Below are 27,073 nucleotides of genomic sequence, written 5' to 3' on the forward strand. Positions count from 1 at the left end.
ATGGACATTTCATCAACTAAACGACAAATCAATTAAAACAGAAAAATAATCAGCAGATTAATTGACATCCTGAAAAAGTCATAATCTGCAGCCTTACTTCTACTACTTTGTCTATTTGATGAGCGTTCCCCATCAACACATTGTGCTGCTGCCTTTTACCTTATTAAAGCACCTTTCACCACGTCTGCAACAAAAAGCAAAATGGGGAAAACTTCCTGTGGAAAAACAACCCAGTCAATGTCATTATACTCAAAATACTTTTCTATCTTTTATAGCCAATATTACATATGTAGTTTGACTCCTTTAATAGGAGTTAGATATGTTGAAATTTAAAAAAAAGATGTAAACCCTAGGACTGATCATGACCAGCAGCTGATCATGAAGATGCAAAGTGTCCAGAAGGAGAGAAACATTTTTTACCACAGAGTTGCAAAACATCTAAGAGATGCAAAGCAACTGTGTAGAGAAACAAAATGACCACAAAGAAATATCCATCCAGCTCACTTCCTGGTGGATTTTCTGCTGACTACGCCAAGTAGTCCCCCGGCCCCCAGTACGGCCCCAGTGCTGCCCTGCACCAAGCATCGCTCTGGTGTGTTGTTGTTGTTGTTGTTGTTGTTGTTGTTGTTGAAAATAAACATATAAACCTGTATAAATATTTAATATTACGTTGAATAGGGTTAGGTAAAAAAAAAAATATACATTTGAAAATAGATACAAATGTCTAGAAAAATAACTATTATAATAAATTGCAGTGATGTCGTGACCTTGTAAATACAGTTAAAGGCACTTCTGAATAATAATAGTAACCGGTAAGAGTTCAAAAATAACCACAGACCCAAAACATAGATGCAAAACGACTGTGTAGAGACACACAATTACCACAAAGAAATATAAATGAAAAGCAACAACTAGAGACACAAATGGAGATGAAAAGAGATTTTTAAAAATTGTCACGTAACATCATAGAGAGAGTGAGAGAGAGAGAGAGAGAGAGAGAGAGAGAGAGAGAGAGAGAGAGAGAGAGACTCATAACCACACTTAACAGACTATTTGTCAATATTTGTCTCTTTCAGTCTGGGTGTCATGAAGGAGAGTGAAGGTTGGGGGGGTTCTTGTCTGTACCCCAGGGGCCCAATTTCTCATCATCCGTCCATGAACACAACACAACACAACACAACACAACACAACACAGCAGATCTGGGTATAACATGATTATAAATGTGAGACCTCTTCAACCTCTGCATGGCTGCTTGTTATGAAATGGGATAGAGCTCCCCCCCCTCTCTCTTCTCTCTCCTCTCTCTCTCTCTCTCTCTCTCTCTCTCTCTCTCTCTCTCTCTCTCTCTCTCTCTCTCTCTCTCTCTCTCTCTCTCTCTCTCTCTCTCTCTCTCTCTCTCTCTCTCTCTCTCTCTCTCTCTCTCTCTCTCTCTCTGCTTGGCTCAGACTCTCCACGGACGGAGGCTGAGATGGAGACAGGATGACAGTGACCGGGTGTTTTTCCGGTGGAGATTGGAGCAGCTCTGGGGTGTCGGTACCTAACATCTTCATCATCATCATCACCATCATCATCATCACCTCTCCGGGGTGCATCATCACCCCACACCGCATGTTATCTAAGGAAAACCCACGGGGAGTGTGTTACAGTTGTGTGTCGATGATGCCTGAGGATTATGGACCATCACAGTAACGACGGACGCAGTAACGCTTCTGGATCACAGCCTGGACTCTCTCTCTCTCTCTCTCTCTCTCTCTCTCTCTCTCTCTCTCTCTCTCTCTCTCTCTCTCTCTGTCATCTTCCTCTCTTTATTTACTAACACCTTTCTTTTTCTTTTTCCTGTTGGACATTTCCATCCTAGGATGTTGAATTTAGCGCTCTTCGCACGCGAGGGGCACCCCTGGCGCGTCATTTTTGCGCAGATGTGGGACACGGACGCGTAAAGGTTGCGCAAAAACCTGTGGATGTAGTTTCTCGCAGACACTATGGGTCCAATACCTGATCATCACGGTTCTGTTTCTGTGCTGCACGCTCCATTGCGCATGCCTGGTGGCGGATACACAACGCTGGCCGACGCCACTTGGCTCCGTCCTGGCAGTGATGTAGGAGCAGAAAAGTAACCGGGAGCGGAGGACTGGATGAGAACACGAGAAATGCGTCGGCAAAGTGGCAGCGTGGCGAGCGAAGGATTTGACCCCAGATCCTTGCGGAAATAGACAAAGCGAAGGATGTCAGGAAAACCTAATGCGGAGGCTGAAGGAGTAGTCTCCAAAGTGAAAGTGAAAAAGGAGATCAAGACAATCGTGAAGAATTTGGAGACCATCCTGGGAGACCTGAAGGATGTAGCCAAAGAGCTGAAGGAGGTAAATGAGAGGGACACACACCATAAGATGCCATAAGCTCCATAAACCGTGTGCCATGTGTTTTGCTGTGTTCCAGCATCTCTGCAGGCTGCTTGTGGGGATGCTCTTTCTAGGCATTGTTGTGTTGGAGGAGATGAGAGGCTGAGGTCCAACTCACTGGGGCCTCGAGGCGGCTTTGACAAACACACACACACACACACACACACACACACACACACACACACACACACACACACACACACACACACACACACACACACACACACACACACACACTCACACACGCTACCCACGCTACCCACTATTGCATGTGATCATTATCTCCAATATGAAAGATGTGACACAGGAGGATGCTGGGTGCGAAATGACAGGACAGGCGTCTTCGCCCCTGACTCACTCAGGCTTTTGATGAAAGTGAGAAAAATGCAATCACAGTTAATATTTAATGGACACGTTGGTTGAACCAGGAAGGCACTTTTTTTGCCTTGCATTTCATCATCTTAATGCTGACGGTTGTTTGCCGGGAATTATCTCCTGCCAAAGGAAAAAAAACAAGACACATAATAATAACAGAGCAGTTGTCTTTTTCTTTTCAGCTACTTCCTCCTCTCGATATCTCCTGGCGTTGCTTTATCTGCAGCTTTCTTTGTCGTTTGTTATCTTTCACCACATGTCTGGATTTATCGCAGCCACTCATCTTCATCCTGTCTTTATCTCTTGTTGTTCTCCTTCCTCTCCCTCTCTATAGTCCCTGTTAAGGATCAGAACTCTCAGCTGTCTGTTCGGCTATATCCAAAATCTCGGCGATGCAGAGACAGGGGTGCTGACTGGTAGTCAGGGGGGTCTCTGACAGATTCAGGCATTATATGGGTGTATTTTACATTCATAGAGCAAAACTCCCTTACAGAGCCTCCCTGCAGAGACGTTTTTTCCTTTCATTTCAATCACATTGCAGTGTTTGCCTTTGTAAGTGTTTCCACTAACGCCAATCACTGAGTCCTTCCCTGCCACTTCCGCTGTAATAGCTGCAGTCTTACCTGTTTTCATGTTAACATCCCTCCACCTGCCACACACCAGGCATGTACGACCCACTGTGCCGAACATCTCACCCTTACACGACAGCCTGTCATTCTAATAAAACCCTATTGCGCACAGCCTCGCGTTCCTACATTATGGATGGGTTAGTCGACACAGCATCTGTCTCCTTCTGCCTCTCAGCTCCTCTTCCTCTCGCTCTGCTTCTGCAAGTTGAGCTGAATTAGACTTCTTTGTGTTTTTTTTCTTCTTTTCTTCCAGCAGTTCACAATGTCTCACAGCAGGCACCAGGAATGAATGAGAACAAGAAGGCATTGTAATCTATTGTGATCTTTTTTCATGATGTGCCCTCTTTCTTTTTCTTTTTCTGCTGGCAGGAAACTGTGCAGAGGATCAGTTATTCTGACACCACACACGCACACACATGCCAAAAACATACCTGGGGGTGTTACTATCAAATCCAGTATTTGGGTTATAATCCATTTGAAATGCAGTTATTTGTTATAACCCACAAACAGGGCTGGAGCTGAGCCTGGCTCCGAGGAGGGACCCTGCCCAGATGCTTGGCTCAGCTGCTGAAACTGCCTGGCCTACAGCAGGGCCTGCACGCTGGGATACTGGTATTACCTCTTGTATGTGTCCCAACAAATTATCCATTTAGAGACTGCATGGAGAATTTAGCTCCATTGCCTTCGCTGGCCCAGCTTTCTTCCTATTTATCTCTCCCTCTCAGTCACTCTTCCTCGCTCTCTGTTTCCCTCCTCATCACTCGCTCTTCATTTCTCTCTCGCAGCCTCTTCTCAAGCCACTGTTTGAACATGCATTTCAAACCGCTGGATGATAGCAGTGGTGTTTCACAGAGGGCTAATGCACCGGGTACTCTGAGATAACTAATCCAGCAAATGAACACAAGCACATTGTCTTTGTGGTAATTATTTCATGAATGCATTAACTTTACTTTTCTGGTGCATTTTCTTTACAAGTTATTTCAGCTGCATGATACCACGACCTCAACTCATTTGATTTCAGATCCTGTTCAGATATTCCACTGCTGGATGGTCAATAATCAGGCAGCCAGTAATAAAATGTCCAACACCACACTTCAGTTCTGGGCATTGATGCAATAATAACTCCATCAAGGGAAGAGAACCAGTAAACACTCGTCTCCAGTGGGAATATTTTTTGGACGGACTTCTGGAAATGGCTGAACATAGTGGACATCATACTGTTGAATCAGTTTTCAGTTCCCAGCAGGGTTTAGCATCATGTGTAGTTTTGTTTGTTAAACTGCCTTTTTTTAATTGAATCCCCCATGCTAATGGTTCCTTGGGCAATGTTTATGTGAGCATGCAATTTCAGTCCTCCCAGCCTCTAGTTATCGTCTCAGCAGTGCAGAAATAAAAGTATGGGAGACTAACTTTGTCCACAGAGTAAGTGTTTGCCTTAAGAGGACAGAATTTAATAAGATAACAACCAGAGCTGTTTCACTTAGTGTCCTGTGGCCCTAACTTCCTCTGCCAAGGAGGTTATGTTTTCACCCCTGTCTTGTTTGTTGATTTGTTTGTTTGTAAGCAAGCTTACACAAAAACTACTGCAGGGATTACCGTGAAACCTGCTGTAAGGATGATACATGGGCCAAGAAAGAACCCATTACATTTTGGTGGTGGATGCAGGATTTATTTTTTCACCTTCTTGTAGATTGTGAGACGTTTTGCAGCATTTTTTGCAGCCCTGATTTCTCAGAGAATAATTCATGGATCTTGTTGAGAAAAATCTGGCATATTTAGGGGACTGTTATATCCTGCAATTTGGTGCAGGATATAAATCTGGATCTGGTTAAATTAAATGTAGTTTCATAAGGGGACTGTTGGGCCGTGGCAGATGTATCCACTCCACAGCCATTGTAGTTTTACTTTTTAGTTGTGTAGTCAGGCCTTTATTTGCCTTTTGCTGCTGCATGTAGATCGGTGGATGTTGAATGAATTTCAGTCGAGCATCACTCCAAGTTGTTCAGCATGTTTTGTAGAGTTATAATGTTTGCATCTCTGTAAATTGTGTGTTTTATGTGTTATCTAAACTTGTGCCATTGCACCCCCTACAATTAGTTCCAGTATTGAGTATTGAGTGTCAGCAAACCAAATTTCTGCTGCGGGAGTTCTTTAATATTCCTCTGTGCCGGCTGTGAAAACACATTTCCTCTTGGAGGACAAAGGAATTATCTTCAGATGCAAATATCCACTGTCTGCATGGGGTCCTGAGGAAAACAAAAACTTTCAATATTAATTTCTGCTTCACTGCATGAGCGGAGATTTCTACCATTCCTCGTCCTTCAGTTTATTGTCTCCTTTTGTAATCATTCAAATATTTGAATGGATTTTTTTACACATTCCTTTTCCAAGAATATTCAGTGGTCTATGTCACCCTGCATCTCTTCTCTCTCCTGTTCAACCCTGACACACTGTGAACAATGTCTCACAACTGCAACTGATAAAGTATTTGCTCTTGGAAATTGTGTTCCTCGCAGAGTGGATTTCTGAAGCGATTTAGCTTTTTGTAAAATATCTGGATCTGTCTTTGTTTTTCTGTCACACCAAAGTCGCTTGCTTGGAATTAATTCGTGCCATGATGAATTGTTAACTGTGCTGTTCAGCTCAGGAATATAATATCATTGTTAGTGGGAATGGATCTTCCTTCTCATAGCATTTGTTTCAACGTGGGGTTTATTCACTCTGCCTGCCTGAGTTGTGCTTGTTTTATAGTGTTAATCTTTGTCGGTTGATTTTTCATTTCTGTACCTGTTTCTACTTGTTTTATCCCTGAGTTTGTCCTTTACAATGTTTATTCGTTCATCCCTAACACTGATCCTATCTTCTAAATGGTATTGTTCATGTCTGGGTTCTCAGGATGTTGTCGGTATACTCTCTCAGTTGTGTTGGTGCATGGGATTGTTGCCGTGTATCATGTAAGTCAGAGTCTGGCAGGCTCATGGCCGGTCCCATAAATTTTAGTGATATTTCTTTTCTGCCGGGCCGTCGTTGTCACAATGATATCTTAATTAATTTTTCATCTCATAAATCTATTCATGTCTTTCGATTTTATACAATGTTTTATTTTTAATTCATTAATTAGGAATGTGAGGAGATTAAGACACTCAATCCTGAAAAGAACAAATGTTCTTCTCAAATCTTCTTTTTTTGCCCGACAGACTTCTTTTTGGATAATCATTATTTCCCCCTGTAAACAGTGTCTTCTTTTATTTTAGCGTTGATTTTTGATTTCCTCCTCTCAGGCATTAGAGTTGGGGTTAGGGTTCATTTTTTGTCATTCCTGTCCTCAGCTGTCAAAGTGACATGTCTTCTTGTCACCAGGTCGTCCATGACATCGACACCCTGACTTGTGACCTGCAACTGGAGGAGGACGGAATGACAGACAGCTCTAAGACAGACACCCTCAACTCCAGCTCGAGCTCCACCACCACCACGACCACCGTTTCCAGCCTGGAGAAGATGAAGCTCTTCCCCGAGGACTTCATCTTTAAAACCCCTGGGCCCATCGTCCCGGTCCCTGTCCACCCTCCTGCAGTACTGACTGTGCTGAGGAAAGCCCACCCGCCCTTACCACCACCAAGACATACGCCGCTAAGAGCCGAGGATCACAACATGAAGAATCTGCCTCATCCGACTTTAATGTTATCAGGGAATATATCCAAGGCTAACGGGTCTCTGTTGAGGAATGGCGGGGTTTTCCCGTTGAAAACCAGGGATTTATTCTCCTCCACGCCATGTTTCCTTTCGAGTGACAGCGGGTTCCCTGAGTCCGGGCTTGTTCCTACATTGCCCAGGCCCATGCCCCTTCTCCGTCATGAAAAAAACAAATGCCCAAAGGCCCCTCGTAGGGAGCCTCGTGAGAGGGAGCGTGTCCGTTTCAGCGAGAAGGTCCAGTACCACGGCTACTGCCCGGACTGCGACCTCCAGTACGACGTGGACGACACAGAACTACACTTACAGGCCGAGCTGAGCGACTTGAGGCTTAGCCCGGTACACTGCTGCTCTTCCTCCTCCCCTCCTCCACATCATGCTCTTCCTCATGATCTCATGTTGGAAAACGGCGGCCTCCCGTTCAGCCACAGTTTCCCACCGACAGCGAACGCTCCTCCACCTTTTGTGCCTCCTCACCCGCCTTCCCTCAAGCCCCAGAAAACAATCCTTCGCAAATCAACCACCACCACGGTTTGACACCGACTCCCCTGTTCTGTCGACCTTAAACATTCTTGAATCATTCATAGTGTTTTCTACTTTAAGAGAGATTTCTGCTCCGGTTGAACTTTGGATTAACCAAACACAGAGAGGAAGGTTTGGGAAATAGGAAACAAAAGGATGGCTAAAGTGAGTAGAATAGAGAGGAAGGAATTGCCAAGGGCGCTGAGACGTACACAGACAGATCTGGAAGAAGCGGTGAGTCTTTGTGCATGTATGATTGTGTTTGTCAAGAGGAGAAACAGAGGAAGCATAGGAGCAACTGCATGCACTGACACGTATCTGCAAGTGTGTCTGCATACAACTGTTTGTTTATGTATTGTATATTCATGACCGTTTGTATTTATGAGTGGGTGCATAGGCGCATGTGTGCAGAGAACGATGTTTGCAGGCAGCGAGCATTGACAGAAAAATGTACAGGGACGTTAAAAAATTCACGTAGGGCTGCTGACAACACTAAAGCTAAATTGTATTTGTGTCTTTCTGGAAGCTCTCGGTACTAACGAGCCTCAAACTCAGGAAGTTCTTCAGAGAAGGGCTCTGATTAATTCATGTCCTTCTGGTTGGAACAAGAAAACCAGCTTCCCTCAGATTTCATCAAAAAGCCCTCAAGATCTTTCCATACACCTAAACAACTCTTTACACCACACAGACACACAGGTAAAGGCTGCTAGAGAATACACAAAGGCATCGATACCTCCACACGAGCCCTGACAGATGAACCATTAGGGTTGTGAGATTGACTAGTGTGTCAGACTGTGGGAGTGAGAAAAGTGAGGAAGCGAGTGACAAATAGAAGTGTTAAATATTCAAAAATGTCTACTAATGACTTTACAGTAAATCCTAATTGAAAAATCCGCTATTTCATTTTCTAACACAACTCATATTTAGCAACTCCAGCTCCCATTTGTGCAGACCCCCATTATCACACCCTGTGATATCTACGAGGCTAAATGGACAGGGGGCTAATGAATTCTGCTCTTGCACGAGGAGATAGTCTGGCAGAAAGCATGATGGACTTTTATTTCCTTAGGGGAACATAAATCAGCGGTAATATCAGCACCATCAGTCTACATGAACAGTTGGTCCTCCTTTTACTCGCTTTGATGAAGAAGCATATTTGATAAAGCCTTTGCTCCCTGCGTGTGTGTGCGCAAACATTTGTGCATGCTGTTGAGATGTTGAATATATATATATATCTGAAATCATTCTTGTATAATGAGTGTCTAGGAATCTTTAATTAGGGTGTGTGTGTGCATAGGTGTGTGTGTGTGTGTGTGAGTGCACACGTCAGTTTGGCAGACATAGGGGAGACGCTATACCCTGGAGTTGGATGAGAATAGTAGCACCAGTTCCTCTCAGCGATGCCCTTAATTAGCTGGATTAGACTACAGGAGATAAAGCAGTGCCTCAGACAGCCTTTGTTCCAACATTAGCCTTGACAAAGCTCTGAACTGCCGCGGCACATATTTCTTATGATAAACAGAGAGAGAGAGAGAACATGCTAAGGAAGGAAGTGAGGAAAGAAGGGAAGGGACTGAAAGGTGAAATAAACGTGTTTGTGTGAGGGGGATGATGTGTGTGTGCTTTAGGGGGCAGGGTGTTATGTAAACAGTGCATTTAATATACACATTTGTGTCTATTTAGACTTGCGGGGGTGGGAAGCTTGGAGGTTAAAGCTGAGAAAATCAGTGTATGAAATAGCACGCGCTGATGCCAAAATCCAATGCACGACCTCGCTGGCCTCACAATCTAAAATCAGCGTCTGGATTAGGGATCAGTGGATGAGAGTGAGGGGATGAGGATGTGAGGAAGAATGTGAGAGAGAGAAAGAGTGAGAGAGAGAGAAGGGGGGATGAGAGAGGCAGAGAGAAAGAGAGAAAGATGGTAATGCAACGGTGGCTGGCGCTGCCTTGGTTGTGCTGTGTGGGAGCATATGTGAATGCATGTTTGTCCTCAGGATGATTGCTCTCACTGTACGACATTCACTGCATTTACCTCAAATTAATGGATCCTAATGAGTCTGGCAGCAGCATGAGAGATCACACACACACACACACACACACACACACACACACACACACACACACACACACACACCCAGGCGCCGCAGTTACACAGCCACACAAGGTAGTGTTACAGGATGGAATACAGCCAGTTTCATCAATAGGGTTTTTTGCTACTGTAGAACTGCCTTAATGCAGTATTCAATGAACCGAGGAAATTAACACAATGGACTTGGCATCCTTTGATTAAGAGAACACACACTGAGAAAGTAAAGGAATTTGTCTGTGTGTGCACGGGCCTTGCACAGTGTTTGGAAACTAAATTATTCCCCTTTTTTTGTGTTTTTAACCAGATTAGTGTCCTACTCTGAATTTAAGTCAGTTTTCATTTTCGTTTTTTTCCACTAAGTCAAATATGCTGTTTGTAAGATTGAAGTTATTGAATTTTGTTGTTCAGTTGCCACAACACCGAAGCTAAAAAGACCTTGAGTATGTGCACAACTCAAAGAGAGGAGATGCAATGTTGTCTGAAAGCTTTGACAGCAAATGTCGAAGTGTGAGCACTTTATGAGTTATTATCTCTTTTCAAACTCACAATTCTGTTTTCTATTACATCTGACTGTGGACATTGCTGTTTTCACTAGGCCTCGTTATTGTTCTAAATTTCTTTGCACGAGTGCTGATGCAATACCTGAGTTTCAGAAGCAAAACCAAAGAAACCGTTTAATCATGTGACAAAAGAAGTAATGATAAATACAGTCCAATCACAAGCAGGTTTAAGCAGGAACTTGATAAATGAGAACTTATTAATACCATAAATACATTATAATGTTTTTAAATCAGGAACTTCATCAATCTTTTAGGCTTATCAGACACAGCTGGACACATGTTGGTGCACTGAGGGTTACTTCTAAGTCCTGTTTGTAATGGTTGTTGTTGCACTTTAACAATATATCATCAAGTCATATCCTATGAATGTGAATATGCTTTGAAAATGTGTTCTAAATTATAAGTTAAGGTCAAGGTCGACAAGGTGCCTCAGTGGTGAGCACTGTCTCCTCACAGCAAGAGGAGACCTCCTGCCTCCTCCCAAAGTCCAAAGACGTGTAATTTAGGTTAATTGGAGACAGTAAATTGCCTGAAGTTTTAAATGTTAGCATGGATGTTTGTTTGTTGGCCCTATGATGAACTGGCAACCTGCATCTGCTGAATGTCAGCAGGGATTGGCTCCTGCTGCCCAGGATTCTCAAACCATGAGCTGTATAGATGATGAATGATTGAATTATTCATTATATATTGAATTGTCGCCTCATATTTATGAATTTGTGGAAAGTGGGCATGCATTAATGGAAACCACAGCAGGAAGCGGGAGAAACTGTCTGCACAGTCGCACTAGTTGACCATTCCTAGTTTGTATCTGATTGTTCTTTTAACACAGAGAGCGCTGCTCCTCTGACAATGGGTGTAGGTGTTTTTGAAATGGCGATCTGAGCTCCAGTGCTCCGGGCTCGAGGATGAAGTTGTAATGGGCACAGAGGAGGTGGATCTTCACCGCCTCCATCGTGAGTCAGTACTGACTCAACTGCACTGACCTACTCCCTACAGCTCACAGCTCACAGGTCTTTCTCTCCCTCCCTGACTCGTTCCCTCTCACTCTTGCCTCATTTCTTTTTCTCTTTCTTTCCTTACATGATGCCGCTCAACCACTCGGCAGCAGCTGTATGCTTCTCTCTATATATGTGGGCGAGGTGACTATTATTAAATCAAATCTGACACCTCTTACAGCAAACACCTTTTTGCAGTTTTTAAATTGGTATGTCTAATCAAAAGCTTCTGCTTCTGCAGCTCCTGCATCCTTCTCTTCTTACCTTTGGATTACAAATGACCTTCTAGGGATGAAAAAACAAATGGGCTCCTGGTTGTTTTTGCATCCGATAATGAATTGTCGTTTGTAGTGGCTCCTTCATTTAAAGGTTGTGTGCTTTCATTTCAGCCTTGTGTCCTGCTGACGTCCCTGGTGCGACACCTCATTTAATTAAGTAAATGAGCGAACATGCTGCCTCCATAATTAATATAAAATCTCACAGAGCTGATGGGTTAGATTGTAAGAGCTGTACATGTCTGAATGTAAACCTGTCCGTGAGCTTATAGTGCTTCTCCTGACTGCGTTGTCCCGTTTGCCTTCACCTGGCACCGTGCACAGTGAGCAACGAAACCCAATAAATGTGTCAGAGTGAGACACATTTTGCCAGTGAATATTAATTAGCTGTTGTTTCTCTGTCTGATTGTTGGTGGTGATAGTCTGCCAAGGGACACCGTTTTCTGTTTGCTCATCCCCATTCTGCATGCATCATTTACTTAGATTTTCTGTTTCCCTCCATCAGCTACATTTTATTATGATCGCTGAAAATTCAAACGTTATGAGAAATGCATGGAGCCAAATAACTGTGTTGTAGTGGAGATACTGTATTCAAAGTTCATTAGACTACAAAATAGTCATGCCCCACATTGCCGAACATCAGAGGATTCAAAAGCAAATCTGGTGGACATAAGGGATGAATACTGGCTCGTCTTGCAGCAGCTTTAGCCGTGAGTCAGACAAAGTTATGAAGAAAATTGAGTGGGTGTGTGTGTTTTCGTCAAAATGCCCACGTGCACTCATATGCATGCATTTTAATGTCCACAGGATACATGTGTGTGTTTAAAGGTGCATGAGAGCGCAAAACAGGCATGCACGAGTACATGCAGCCATGTGTGTGAGATGGAGTCAAAGGGCACGCGATGGCTCAGTGCAACTTAGAAAGCTTAGGTGGCGAAGCAAACGTAATGTGGAGGATTTCACGCTGCTTTGGAGGTTGTTAAAAGTTAGAAGCATCAGCTGCACCTTCCTCGGAGGAGGTAAACAACGTCTTCAACAACAGGATCAGATTTATAAGAGCCACGCTGACCCAGATGGGGTCCCCTGCTCAATGAACCACTCCAGACTCGACGGAGAGAAAGTGGGGAAAATAAACTGACAGCTATTTAAGGAGAGTCATGAAGTCTTCGCTTTTGTCTTTTTCACGGAAGGGAACATTCAGAATTGTGCCTGACGGTTCAGTCCTATTAATTTTGACGACTTGTGTATGCACCCGGTGGTTGAGCTTGGGGAATGATACCTTGGTATATTTTCATTTAGCTGTGTGAAAAGGACAAGCTTGATGCAGTGACTACTTGGTCAAGTGGCTCTCCTGTGCACAGTCAGATTTTCACACTAATGCGTTTCCCCTTTTTTCCTCTGCAGGGCCCATTGAGATACTTGAGGTACAAGTGGAAGGGATGCTTGTTTCACACAGTGATCAAACGCGTGGTTGATCAACCCCCGGCAGGAGCCGGTGCCGAGGCCAAGCATCAACCTTTTCTAATGGCTCTCAATCAACAGGAGACAAGATCCTCTGGACAAATTCATAGTACTTGAGCACTAAAGCCTCCAGGCACGTGTTACTGCCACAGAAAAAAAATAGAGAGGGCAGTCACAGTGTGCAACGACATACAGACAGAGGAATTTATAGCTGTGGAGGTGATATTTTTGTTACTTATAAGTAGTTGAATTAGAGATTAGAATGCTGCTGAAACCCCATCCATCAAAAGTAAACCGGCGAGTTCAGTAGAAGAAGTAGAAGATGGGGTGATATGATGTCAGCTAGTGTGTGATTCATGTCTACACAGGCGTTTTCTCTGTGCGTACTCAGATGGATATCAATAGCTCCATTCAACCGATGGAATTTGCCTTTTAGAAATTGTAACTGTTTGTGTCTGGAGAGCCTGACATGTCGGCCTGGCCATCTGCAGATAGTAAGAAGGTAATACTATGTCAGTAGTTGCCATATGCACAATCACTGTGTATTTTAGAAAGACTAATGGTTTGAAATGAATGATGACGTGGTCACTGATCTGTGTCCAGACATTGTGTTCATTACATCTAAATCTATGTGCTCAGTTGATGCCATGCACGCTATGTTTATATCCCACAGTAACATGCAGACGTACGGTGCAGTGTGGTATAGTTACAGCTTTAAAGGACCCTTGAAGAAGTAATAATTTGCATCAAATTTTCTTTGTATACAAATACACACGGACATGTTTGATATTTATATATTTCAGACATTTTTCTACAGAGACTTTAACATTTAAAGAGATGATATTTTTGATATTGTGTTAGATGACTGAGAGGTAATTTGACGAAAGCTCACATTCCCTCGCGGAACATGTGTGGTTTTTTTTTCAGAAGGGCAGAGCAGGATAAGTTATTTATATATACCAACAGGATGGTGTTTGTATGGATGGAAAACAAGTGCTTCAGCATTAAAACGTGGAGGAACTTCACAGAACGAGAAAGAAAATGGCGGGTGGAGAAGAGAAACGGCATAAACCAAATACCTAGCTGTGCTTTATCAGACAGGAGGCACGGCAATGAATGAATGCATGACTGACTCTTCACTTTGTACTGCCATCACTGTGTTTTTCTATGCATTTCTGTGAAGAGGCTGTCTGTCGGTGGGTCCAACATGCAGGGAGCTCTGCTCTCCATAATAAAGAGTTTAGAAGTAACCCCCCCCCACCCCCCATCTCCTTATATGATGTTCATCAGGTTAATTCTGCAGTCTGTATTATCCTGATACATTTCCAAGGTATTAACATGCTGCTTAGGCCAATGAAGCATTTACAATTAAATATTCGTTCTCTCATGCAGCACTGATTAATACCAGATATTACATAGTGCTTTACAAGAAGAAAGTGAATATCATATATATTTATATAAATATATGAGCATTTTGTCGATGCATACAGTTTTTCCCCCACATTCAGACTGGAGGCACCCCCACCTTTAAGCTCCACGTCTTTGTTCTCACTGGACACAGAGACTGAACTCATGACCAAATCCTGCATCAATCAAGAATCTGTTTTAAAGATGATTGGGATGTCTCTAAACGCCATCGGTGATATTCTGTTGTTTGTCCACAAACTGTTGGAAAAATAATTGTGAAAAGTAAACACTTTGCACTTAATGTCTGTGTGTCCGTGTGTATTTTATGGACTGGGCAACAATTTCAAGTATCCAGGGTGTTGATTTTATGTCTGCATTTTCTGTTATAAACTGTGCTCTTGCAAATGAATCCTTCATAATGTCAAGACTCTGTGAGTTGGGAGTGAAATAAAGTAAATTAATCTGATTGCGAGCGCATTGCACGTAATCACCGTTAGCAAAAAAGGCAGTGGGTGCAAACCTTTCAGAGAGAAAAATACATTACATCGCATCAGCAGCTACATCAGTTAATTGGAGATTAGTGTGGTGAGATAGCAGGCTGGTGGTGTCAGGGCACTGGCTGTCTCCAGTATATAGTCTAATGCATTCACAGTGGTTTGTCATGGTCACACACGCTATAACATCAGCCACAGCAGCCAGCGGTTCAGATGGAGTGACGGAGGCCGTCTTCAGACTGGAGCATAACACGTTCATATCTATGAACTGGGAAAATCTGTGTTTTGCTGCATTGAATTCATGGTTGAAATCGTACATTCTGTGAAAGCGAGATTTTGCCAAAGCAGAATAAACCAACAGAAACAGTGGTATAGTGGTAAGTACAACTGAAATATAACCAACATAATAAATGATTAATTAAATATGTGTGTGGACAGTGAGTCAATGTACTATATAATGTGATGTTAAAGCCCCTGTAACAAAACATGTACACATCACGTGTTTGTGTTTAACCTTAACGCTGATGTTCTGTCCCCGGCTGTTTAAATCTATTCCTGCTACAGCAGATCCACACTCTGACCCAGAGTATTATACATAATACTACAGCATATGATTAATATGAGAAACCAGTAATGCAAGTTATATATTTTTTGAAGCAGAGCTTTTTTTTGCTGTCCAATAATTTGAAACTGAGTGCACTTTTAGTTGGAGGAAATTGACAACAATGAATAAATTAAATAGAGGTCACCATCAGATCAGACTCTGTAGAAATAAATGATATATTTAAGATAACATCTATGATTTTTCAATGAGAAATTCTTGATATGAGACCTTATTAGTTTTTAGTAGAAATATAATGTAACGTACTTTACTCCGTTTTTAAGGTAACTGTACTTTACTTGCATAGCTCCATTTTCTGCAACTTTTCTCATCTTGTTTTTGGTAAAAGCTACAATTTCCATAGTTACTCTGAAGATCAACATTCTGCATATCAACACATGATTGTCTTACGTCACATGATGCAATGTTAGAGTTTTCTCCTCAATAGGACGCAAACTCTACCAATTAGCTTTTTGTCACTAACATATTACTACATATAGTACTGCACTTTCATGTCTACGTGTTCATCAGGCTGTAAGACAGTTTGTCAAGAAAGTCACAGTTGAATGTTTTAGTGATGTAACTGTGACAGTGAGTGTAATTATAAATGAAGAACTTGTAATTGACGTATTGCAACTTCACAGGGTTGCAGCTTGCTGTTATATTCATGATTAATTTATCTGGAGATTTTTTCTCTTATTAACTGAGACAAAGAAAAGCATATTAAGAACCTGAGTATGACCGACATATCACAAATAGCTGCAGATTAATTTTCACTCAGGTGACTTATTAATGATTTGTTTCAGCTCTACAAATACTACTTGAGTGAAGTAATAAAAAAAACATCGGTGGATTAAAAAAACATGAAGGACAAAGAATAAATGATGAATAGATTGAGGCAGCGATTTTAACAATAACTACAATATTCTTTTCAACTCTAATATTGTAGTAACTCAGACAAGTTGTCTCTTTCAGTTTTAAATATGCTTTCATGTATTTATCTATGAAGCTAAATTATGAAACCGCATTTTGTCTAAATACAAAAGAAATCTAAAAATGATCATTATAATTAGTCTTTTCAGCCCAAGTACTGTACCAAATTATTATGGTTGTATTATTATTATTAGCATTATTATTATGATGATGGTGATATAATTATTATTGTTGTTGTTATTATTATTATTGTGATGATGATGGTTATTATGATGATGATGATGATGGTTATTATTATGATGATAAATATGATGATGATGATGATGGTTATTATGATGATGATGATGATGATGATGATGATGATGATGATGATGATGATGATGATGATGATTAAACTACCATACTTGGACTTGTCACATCTGAACCACATAAACCCAGAGAAGCTTCATAATGTTTAAAAGTCCGTGCAAGTGTAGCCGCCCGCGCCACCGGGAGCAGCTGTGCACGTACTCCTCTATTCCCAGGGCAAGGACGACGTGATGCGGGTGCGCTTGTTTTACTCCGCCGCACATCCAGGACCGTCTCTCTCTCGCTCTCTCTCTCTACCGGGGACGACAGGAAGAAGTGTGCCCGCCCGGTCGAACTCTCCGCGTACCACACAACCATGTAACCCCACCTTCGTGTCACGTGACAGGGAAGAAGGGAAGGGAGAGAGGAAAGCAGGAAGGAGGAGGAGAAATAAAAGATAAATAACGGGGAGATTATGATCCTGACAAGAGGAGGAGTCATCGTCTGAAGGTAACTCGCAGGGACTCTTTGCCTGTTAGCATCTTGTTAGCATCACGTTAGCATGTTTTGTGGGTTAAACTCAGTGTGTGTGTGTGTGTGTGCGGCTCTGTGGTCGTGAGGGAGAAAATGCTGACGCTGGAAACACATTTGTATTCAGCGGAGCGGCTGAGCGCGTCCAGGCCGAGCGGAGCAGCGTCTGTCGGTGGAGTCAGTGTCCGTGTGGGTGTGTGTGTGTGTGTGTGAAGTGAAACACAGTCACAGACATGTTCCCTCTTAAGTGCGGATGTGTCAAAAGCGTGTGAGCACTGAATCACTCCTCCCTAACGCACCACCAGCCCACAGAGGTGGAAGATTAAAAACAGCTCATCTGGGGACTGGTCAGCTTCACGTGGCTCGAAGAGCCGGAGGTTGGATCCTGTGTTAAACGACATTTATCTTTGTCCCCCTCCAGCCTTCAGGAGGACTGACAGTCAAAAGAGAAGATACAAGAAGATGGAGACATGTTGAGTGGGGAGCTCCAGATGTGATGGGAGGACAGAGGTGGACAGCAGCTGGATATGAGATGAACACGTAAGTAAACACATTCCTTTAAAGGTCCAGTGTGTACTATTTAGGTGAGAGGGGTCTATTGGCAGAAATTGAATTTAAAATAACCCTAGAGATGTTTTCACTCGTGTGTTCCATCTAAATTGTATGAATTGTTGTTTTCTTTACCCTAGAATGAGCCCATTGTATTTAAATACTTTACATCGGGAGCGGGTCCTTTCTACGGAGGCAGCCATGTTTTTTTTACAGTAGCCCAAACTGGACAAATTAAACACCTTTTGAGTTTCTATGACAACTGAAGGCAGCCACAGGTTCTCGCTCATGTTTGGAGGGGGAGGGGGAGGTGAGGGGTGTTCAGCTGGAACACGCAACGTCACCACTAGGTGTCACAAAATTCTACACACTGAACCTTTAAAACTGTCATTTTTGCAGCATTTATACTGTAAAAGTTACAACACAAATACACTGATAAGTAGAAGGGCACTCAGTAGAGTACATAGAGAACTTCTGCCAAGGCCATGCAATCACATGTTTATTCACTTGATCCGTTCTTGTTGTTTGGATCTGAACCAAATTGCACACACTCATAAATATCAGTCCTCTACACTCGACTGTTTTTCAAGGTCGATTAATTATTAGCTGAGAAATCAACAAAAATATTTCACAATGTTTAAGAAAGCATGAATCCTCCCATACCTATACCTCATCCTTCCAACAGGTTTCATGGAAATGGTAAATGGTCTGTATTTATATACAGTAGCAGCTTTTCTAGTCTTGATGACCACTCAAAAAGCTTTGCACTACAGTTTATTGCCATTCACCCATTCACACACACATTCATACAGTGCATCTATGGACAGCACTATTTTCTATTAGGAGCAATCCGGGGTTCAGTATGTTGCCCAAGGACTCTTCGGCAAACAGATGGGGAAGACGGCTCTACTCCGTCAGCCACTGTCGCCAGGAAAAACGAATGAAAATCCATCCTTTAGTTTTTGTTTAATCCTGCTTACTAACAGAGAGACAAACAAAAACACAGACAAAACCACAACCCCCCTGGTGGAGGTAACGATAAACACAGTGTTGAAGTTAAACCATTGTCATTGGACTGAAATACTTTCTTGTCAACAGATTAAAATTGGATTAGTTGTTGTTGTCACAGAGGCCTGAGCCCTGGTTAACAGTTGAACATGTGACCACAGAGCATACAACCCAACAATTTCTTCCTGTTGAATAAGTCGGGCTTTGAAGTTGACCTGTATTTGCAGTGGGTTGGTCTCTCCACTACAGTGAAACAAGAAAAAGTGTTTACCAATTTTAAAAAAGGAAATTGATTCAGTTTGTATTTTATTCTATCAGTGATTAACTGGAATAATTGTTAGTAATTTTTCCCTGTGTTTATTTTAAATCCATACTATTCTATACTACACTATTTTCACAGAATTATCTTTCGAGGTTATGTGTGCACACTTGTCATGTCCCAGGTGAAATAAAAGTAAGAACAGTGTTTACTTTATGAGGACTGGCAGGGTGGTTCAGTTGGGAGGAGACCAGGATGTAGGTTCAAGTCAGGTTAGTTTTGTTTGTTTGTTTTTTGCAGCCGACCTCCTTTTAACAGGAGCAGAGCAAGTAGACTGATTAATTCTGAACATCAAAAACATCTTAACTCCCTGTTATTGCTATAGCACCATGTCAGTAAACAAAAAATATGCCTCATGTAGCACTGAGAGCAAACAGTCTGCAGTTTGGTTTTAGCACAACTTATAAGAAAAATCTGCTGGTTCAGTTAGTTGCTGGAGGGAAAAGCTGCAGACTCCTGTTGCAGTAGGCTCTAATCCATTTAACCGCAGGATGACCTCTTCCCTTTCCCATATTTTTTAGGTGAATAAAGAATCCTTTGAGGAAAAGAAGAAAGTGAGAAGATGAAGCTGAACGAACGCAGCGTTGCGCACTACGCCACCTGTGACTCCCCACCAGACAAGACAGGCTTCCTGTTCAAAAAGGGTGAGCGCAACACGGCTTATCACCGGCGCTGGTTTGTCCTGAAAGGGAACATGCTCTTCTACTTTGAGGAGCGTGACAGCCGAGAGCCCATTGGCGTCATCGTCCTGGAAGGATGCACCGTGGAGCTGTGCGAGTCAGCTGAGGAGTTCGCCTTCGCCGTCAAGTTCGACTGTGCCAAAGCTCGCGTGTACAAGATGGCTTCTGACAGCCAGGTGGCTATGGAGTCATGGGTGAAAGCGTTGTCCAGGGCCAGCTTTGACTACATGAGGCTGGTGGTGAAGGAGCTGGAGAGGCAGCTAGAGGAGATCCATGAGGCTGCAGGAGGCAGCTGTGTCGGGGCTGCAGTTGGAGGCTTGCAGGGCAGGCCGAAGCTGTCCAGGCGAAGCCATGTTTCGCGGTCTAAGTCAGGAGCATCCTCCACTTCATCGTCTTCATCCTCTTTATCATCGTCATCAAGTGCTCCTCTCATGTCAGTCCCCTTCTCCGCTCAAAAGAGCAGCCAGGATGAGGTGCAGCTCGTCTCTGGCTGCTCCAAAGAGAACGGGGTTGCATGGAGTAAACCACCAGTTGCCTTGGCTAATGGCTTCATTGAGGGAGGGTCTTCCAGTGCGGCCTGGGAAGGCTGTGCAGAGTCTGGGAGTAGCACTGTGATCGGCTATGGGGCCGAGGGGGTGAGGGCTCCACCAGTGCCACCGAGGAGAAGAGGAGCATCTCTGGAAAGCCCCGTCTCCCCCGGCACCGTCTGCTTCTCCAAACTCCATGACTGGTACGGCAAAGAGGTGGAGGACTTGAGAATGCAGTGGCTGCAGAGCCAGTAATGATGATGAATGAAATGGGTCATTTATTTTTCCACATTAGATCATTCCTTCCTGAATATCCTGAAATGTTACACCCTTCTGGACCCAGCAGAAAGGCGAGAAAGCTTGGACCTAATTCCAGAATGTAGTCTTAACTCCAATCAAAAAATACAAATCGCAGATTGATTCCAAATCTTGTCTGGCACAGGTGAATCAGTCAGTCTTAAAGAATAACACTATATAGATATCTTTATCCACTCCAAGAAAATTAGAAATTCCAAATAGGCTTTTTCTACAGTTTTGCTCGTTGTTGTTTGCCAAGGACAACATCACTTTTTCAAGAGTTGGGCCATGTAATGGATAAAACTGATTCAGACTTTTTCTGCCCATCGAGCTTCTAAATGTACTTGTGCAATTGTTGTAGAGTCTGTTTTCTTTAAAGCGGTACGACAAAGATCAAGAATAATGTTTTGCTAAAGTTACACTGACAAACTATTATGCGAAGCATCTGGAAAATACCCCAAAAAACCACATGTAGCTGCTAAAATCAACAAAGTTTTGTATTTTTCTGATGGAAGGGAAATAGGTTATATGCTAATGAAACAACAAAGGTCACTTAAATAATGATCAAATGACAAAACAAATCAAAGTAGATCTTGATGCTATAGTGATATATCAACCACGGGGCATTGAAAATCAGGTCCCTGGTGATGTCCAAAGTATAATTACTGTGGATGGTGAAACCGTGAACATCTTGAAGTGCTTGAATCAGGAAGTTAAGATGATCAAATGAAAGAAGGTCCAGATACATATTTGAGCAGTTGGTAATAGCTTCTAAATTATCCATTGGCATCTCAATTCATGATTTCAGGTTTCCTGCAACTTTAAACCGACATCAAACCAAGATCTTCTTAGCAGAGAAATGAGGCGGCTCTCAGGATAAGAAGTGTTGTTAGTGGGGAAAACAAGTCCAGATTCTCCTCCGTACTCCCACTGGGGCAGCTCTCGCCTCAGAGACCTTTTAATGTCAGAGCATCTTCTCGACATTCACCGGGGACCGAGGTGGGAGCTGGATGTCTCGCTCAGCGCTGCACACCCTGGTATTTTTAGCCCCTGTTAGCCAGCGGCCAGATGATGTTGTGTCATGAGAGCACTTGTCACTGAGTTTTCTTTTGACTGTTGTATTTCTTAAAAGCAGATTGTTTATCCTTGACCTTGGCCGACGTTACACTTGCCACAATTCTCTAATAATGACATGTCTTACAATCAAATCTTAATTTTATTTGTTTGTTTGTCACAACTTGTTGATCTGAATGTTACTGAATGACTGAGGCCTGGACTGTATGTGAATATCTGACCTCTTTTGTGTAGAAATATCTACTATTCCATGTTGGAAAATTAACACCAGCAGTTTGCAAAATGGGCCTTTTTTAAAATGATCACTCATACCGCATTCTATATCAATCACTTAGCCTTTTACATTTTCTTTTATACGTGCCTTATGTTATCTTTATACCTCTGTTACTACACTTGTAAGCATTTCCATAGAACCACAGTGATGGGAGGGTTTGAATATTCCTCTGTTTTGATTGTTATTCTGCTCCTGTGCCGACAACGGCTCATCTCGGTGAAATCACGTTTTTTGACAATGGCTCAGTTGCTTCAGTCGGCATCAATGCACAGTGCTGGTGCACAAACAGCAATTGTGGGAAGGAACGGTACAGTGTGGGTTGTGTGCTCTAATGCAGCAATATCAAAGCGTTGTCCTTTTTTTCAACATGTATTATCCAAAATATTATTGTTGTATTACTGCCAATTTTGTGAACTCCAGAAATATGTTACTGTAATCACAGATGCCAACAGTCCGTTTTACAATAATATTTAAGGGAATTTATGAATACTTCTAATAAAACACATAAATGATAAAAGTATGTATCTTTTATCATTTGTGTCAAATGAGTGCCAAATGAGGAAAGCAACCTAAATGCACAATGATAATATTTTCCCTCAACTTTTGATTTTAGTATCAAATTTCTATATTAAAGCAGACAATATGAGTATTATATTAAATAACCAATAATATTTAACTTGTCCTGATATGTTTGTCAATGAAGCATTTGCTGTTAGCCAATTAATAAACTGTGCGAATATGTTATGGTGTGAGTAGTCAATTCTTCTATGATCACTACGTGTTTTATGGTTTAGTTTTTCTACTGATAATAATGTGAATTGTAAGGAATACAGATTTTAGTCATCTGTATGGCCTGTGTTGGCATTGGCTGAGCTTCATGAATACTTCACACATTCTTGGTGCTGTTCAGCCTGACTCTCGCTAGAGGTCGCTGTGTATCAATTTTAGTCAGTATCAAACCTTTGAGTTAAAGTAAATCGATAACTGGGACAGGTAAATATAACTCAACTATCTGATGACAGAAACCAGCCAGTTTGAGTTTCTAGCGACAAATAAATACTTTATCTAATGTTTGTCGACCCGAAGAGACTGATTTAATTTTCCCTTTTCTTATACAACTTAAGTATTGTTACTAATTATAGACATTGCAATGCTTTTATTGCACCATATTACTCATATTACTCATATATTACATATACTATGCTTTGATGCTACTAATTGCATCACTTTGTCACCTCACTAAAGACACTGCTGCACCTATTTGACAAAACATTTCCAGGGTAGTGTTTATTTCTTGCCTAGTGACTTTGTTTTTGTTTAATTGCTCTTGTGCTATAGCTGCTATTTTATTTACATTCTTATTTTAATTTTAAACACATTTTTTTTATACTTTGTTCCTCAGGAGACACAAATACCACAGGTTTGTTTTCCTCTATTTAGGTCAAGATGTTTCCTTATTTCTTTTCTTCTTTCAGTTCTTGAGCTGAACATTTCCTCTTTGGGATTCAGTGACGGTTTATCTCATGTGTAGTAAGCACTTCTCATCTGTGGGAAGATCACAAATAATGAAGATAAATATGAAGAGTAAGTCGTCTCCTTGCTGTGTTGATCAGTTTGGTGTATTGAGTTGCACCGGCAACCCTAACCTCTTGAGTTTGAGTTTATAGAAATGCTCCTTTTAATACCCATTCTTTTCTCTCTTGTGCTCAATCAGTTTAAGGAATTATTGTGGCTATAATTTAAACTTTATGACAGAACTGATGCAGGATGTGAAACTATAAAAATAACTGATCAAGCATTTAAAGACATCCACAGATTACAGTCACCAAACCAACAGTGTCTGTGGAGAGTCTGGAGAGTTTGTGCATCTTTCACATACCAAACTCTTCCAATGGGCAAGCTGTTGTAGACATCACGATACTTCCTGTCTGGTATTTCAACATAAAAGGGTCACACAGTGTTGTGTAGGAAATATGTACAGTATGTTATATAAGGTACATCTGTACAGTGTAATATAAAGCAGTAAGTTAAGCTCTGCCATAATATATATCTCTATGAAGCACATATAGTCAGTTTTGGTGACATTATCAAAAATGTGTAAATTAAAAAATATAGGTTAGCCAACATTTTTTTTAAGATTTAGAAAGTGGTTTGTTACCGGACTATCTTATATTGAGAGGTTTTTCAGTTTTTGTTCGAACTAAATTTCCATCTTTAAATCACTGAAGCCACAAACCATTAGCTACCTGAACTCCTTTTCAATGCTAACGTGGACCTGTCGCTTTTTGTAGTAATTTTACCTGCTCATCATACTACAACTGCCAGTATGTAGTAAATACATCCTGTAAATACACTACTCTCATCCTATCCACCGTGTGCCTTTTGATTGCGTGCTATGTTGTACTATGTACTATGTTTTGAGTACTTTATATGGCGCGCACTTATATGTTCTGTCGACTTATATGTTTACACCGGGGATCAGAGAGAAACGGCATTTGAATCCCGTCTATGACCTGTATGAAGCAGAATTGACAATAAAGTTGACTTTGACTAATAACTGGTCTGTAAATCCAACTAAGCAGAGCTAGTCTTCTAGGGATATACAACTTAAAACCTAACAACAGGACGCCCAAGAGATAATGATCATATTTGAAATCATACAATAATAATAGACCAAAAAAGTAAGAGTAGTAACAAAATCAGAGATCATTTATGTACTTTTTCTTTTGTTTGATGTAAAAATAAATATAGGAGTGGACAAAGTGTTTGAGTGAAAACATCCAAGTTATCAGTGGACTCTTATTTTGAAAAGCGTCCACAGGAAGCAGTGCGTTGAGTTTCCTCCAAGGCGACGCAAAAGGATCGCGGCACTTCTTTTTTTTTGACAGCGGAAATGAGGAGTCGCCACTTTTTTTTTTTCCGCGTCAACTTCGTGTCTGAAACTTTTTTCTTCTTTTCCTCCTTGTTTGTGCTCCGCGTGCGGACGAGCCGTGGCACGCGCTCACCATGAGAGAGAGCGCGCTCTTCTTCTTCGTCTTCTTCTTCTTCTTCTTCTCCTCCTCCTCCTCCTCCTTCTTCTCCTCTTCTTCTTGTTTTCCGTGTAGCTCTCTCTCCCTCTCTCGACCGGCCGCCGCTCACCGACGTCGTTTCGCGTTACTTTAGACGCCTCTCGACACATTTCCGTTATGCGAGCTCCAGCTGGTTGGTCGGTTGTCGTGCTGCGGTGGGTGCCCGTCCGAGATAACGGAGAACGTGAGTATGACTCCCCTTACTCTGCTGTAACATCACCCAGGGATGAACCGCACACATAACACCGAGCTTCCGCTGGAGGTGACACTTTCTCTGCACTGATAATAATAATAATACTCAGAGAATGTGCTCTCAGTTAAAGGGCTTCTTCTTCCTCCTCCTCCTCCTCCTCTTCTTCCTCGCCCGGTAGCTGGAGCTGCAGATGCAGAAAACTTTTTAGCCAAGAAGAAAACTTTTAAAAATGTAAACTTTGAGACTCCAACTTCCCAGGGGCCTCAGACCAGCCCCCCCCCTTGTTATTTTTGGTAAAAGTTAAGTGCGACTTCTACCAACTTATTTTAACCACAACCTCAAGACAATTTATTATTACATCACCAGAGAACTTAAAGGAAGTTTAAAATGTTCACTGTAACTACACCTGATCTGTTTTCCTTACTAATCGACGGGTTGCTCAGTGTATGAAATGTCAGAAAATGTTAATATGTGCTCATTATACACTGAAGCCTAAGTTAACATGTTCAAAAGTTGTTTTATTGACTTATTATCAGTATAAAACTTGAGTTCACTGTCATAGTCAATTATGAAACTTCCAAATTTGAAAATTTAAGATGTAGATGCCTGTGAATTATCAATTATCAGAATTGTTGCCACTAAATATCTGTCAATCAACCAGTCGATTGAGTACCGGTTGGGTTTCTGGGTTGCCAGATATTAATCATGGATACATTATCATGTATTGGGGGTCAACTAGGGGCCCATCAATGAATTTCTGCCCCAAGGCCCCTCAAGACGCTAATTCAGCCATGAGGACCAAGCAGGATTCTTCTGTATTTGAGCTGATTGGCATCACTTCAGTGTGGATAGCTGTGCACTAAAGATGTACACAACACACACTATTTGTAACTTTCTAGTAGCTTAAGGGCCACCTCCAACAGAATTCCATCAGTGACGGTTACCATGGTGTCAGCATGAAACCTATTGTTATTTGCAGGGTAGGAACAGGCCAAACACGGAGCCAGGAACTTCACTGACTTATTTCAAATTCAAGATGTGAACGTTATGGTTGTTTGTGGTGGATGTGATCTTGCGTCGCTGGAGCACGAGTGTGTGCGTGCTCAGATCCATAACTGCTGGATGGAGAACAGGAACCAGTGGGGAGCAGCCACTTGGTTTCACAATCCAGTGTTGTGTAGCAGTAAATCAAAACAGTAATAGTGAAGGAGGGTACTAGGAGTGTGTGTTTGTTTTGGAGGGGATGCACTTCAGTCCTTATCTCCAGAGTGTGTACGTGTGTGTGTGTGTGTGTGGTTGACTGATTGTCTCAGCATTGTACTGTACTTGTCGTCATATTGCCCAGCCTCAAAAATGTATGTCAGGTCGCCACCTTCTTTAAAAAACGTTTCATCTACGACGTGTGATGGTGTAAACATTTGCCTCCTGCAGTAATCTCAGCATCATTTATCGGTTCATGCAGTAAAATGGGACAGTTGTCACACCTTGAGACATTACAGCACAAAAGACAGAAAAACATGCCTCCAGGGTGGGGAAGTAACGCCAGCTAGACTTTACTGAATGATTTCCTGTTTAGCCTGACAAAAAGTCGACTATAAAGGTCTAGTTTAGCTCCACGTGTTTAATCGGCCTCTAGGCGCACAATGTTTTTTGCTTCGCCCACAGACTTCCTTAGTTTCTGACAGTCGGATATTTCAGTGCCGTCTTCACTTCTCTTTTGGACAAGAGACGTTCTGTTCTGCCCGCATACATGCGTACTCGGCCACACGCGCAGCCTTATGTAAATACAGTCAATTAAAAAAAATAATAAAACAACCAGGATTTACAGAAAT

The 27,073-nt window shown here is 42.0% G+C and overlaps 3 protein-coding genes across 4 annotated transcripts in view; all 3 read left to right on the forward strand.

Moving 5' to 3' along the window:
• The first annotated feature begins 1,449 nt into the window (after positions 1-1,449).
• prr16 (proline rich 16) lies at positions 1,450-15,088 on the forward strand. The gene is made up of 3 exons (XM_035164987.2): positions 1,450-2,361; positions 6,765-7,850; positions 12,942-15,088. The coding sequence occupies exons 1-2, from the start codon at positions 2,227-2,229 to the stop codon at positions 7,629-7,631; spliced, it is 1,002 nt and encodes a 333-aa protein (XP_035020878.1). The 5' UTR covers positions 1,450-2,226; the 3' UTR covers positions 7,632-7,850; positions 12,942-15,088.
• Positions 15,089-17,025: 1,937 nt separating this feature from the next.
• pheta1 (PH domain containing endocytic trafficking adaptor 1) lies at positions 17,026-22,721 on the forward strand. The gene is made up of 3 exons (XM_035166706.2): positions 17,026-17,231; positions 17,674-17,792; positions 19,650-22,721. Exon 3 carries the CDS (start codon positions 19,691-19,693, stop codon positions 20,588-20,590), a length of 900 nt encoding a protein of 299 aa, XP_035022597.1. The 5' UTR covers positions 17,026-17,231; positions 17,674-17,792; positions 19,650-19,690; the 3' UTR covers positions 20,591-22,721.
• A 2,012-nt stretch (positions 22,722-24,733) lies between these two features.
• Positions 24,734-27,073, forward strand: part of sh2b3 (SH2B adaptor protein 3) — a 48,221-nt gene continuing 45,881 nt past the window's right edge. For both annotated transcript variants that reach the window (XM_035165453.2, XM_035165454.2), the window contains exon 1: positions 24,734-25,232. The gene's annotated coding sequence lies outside the window, so the exon portion shown is untranslated. The remainder of the gene's footprint in view (positions 25,233-27,073) is intronic.

Source organism: Hippoglossus stenolepis, chromosome 9 (assembly GCF_022539355.2).
Source record: "Hippoglossus stenolepis isolate QCI-W04-F060 chromosome 9, HSTE1.2, whole genome shotgun sequence".
Classification (NCBI taxonomy): Eukaryota; Metazoa; Chordata; class Actinopteri; order Pleuronectiformes; family Pleuronectidae; genus Hippoglossus; species Hippoglossus stenolepis.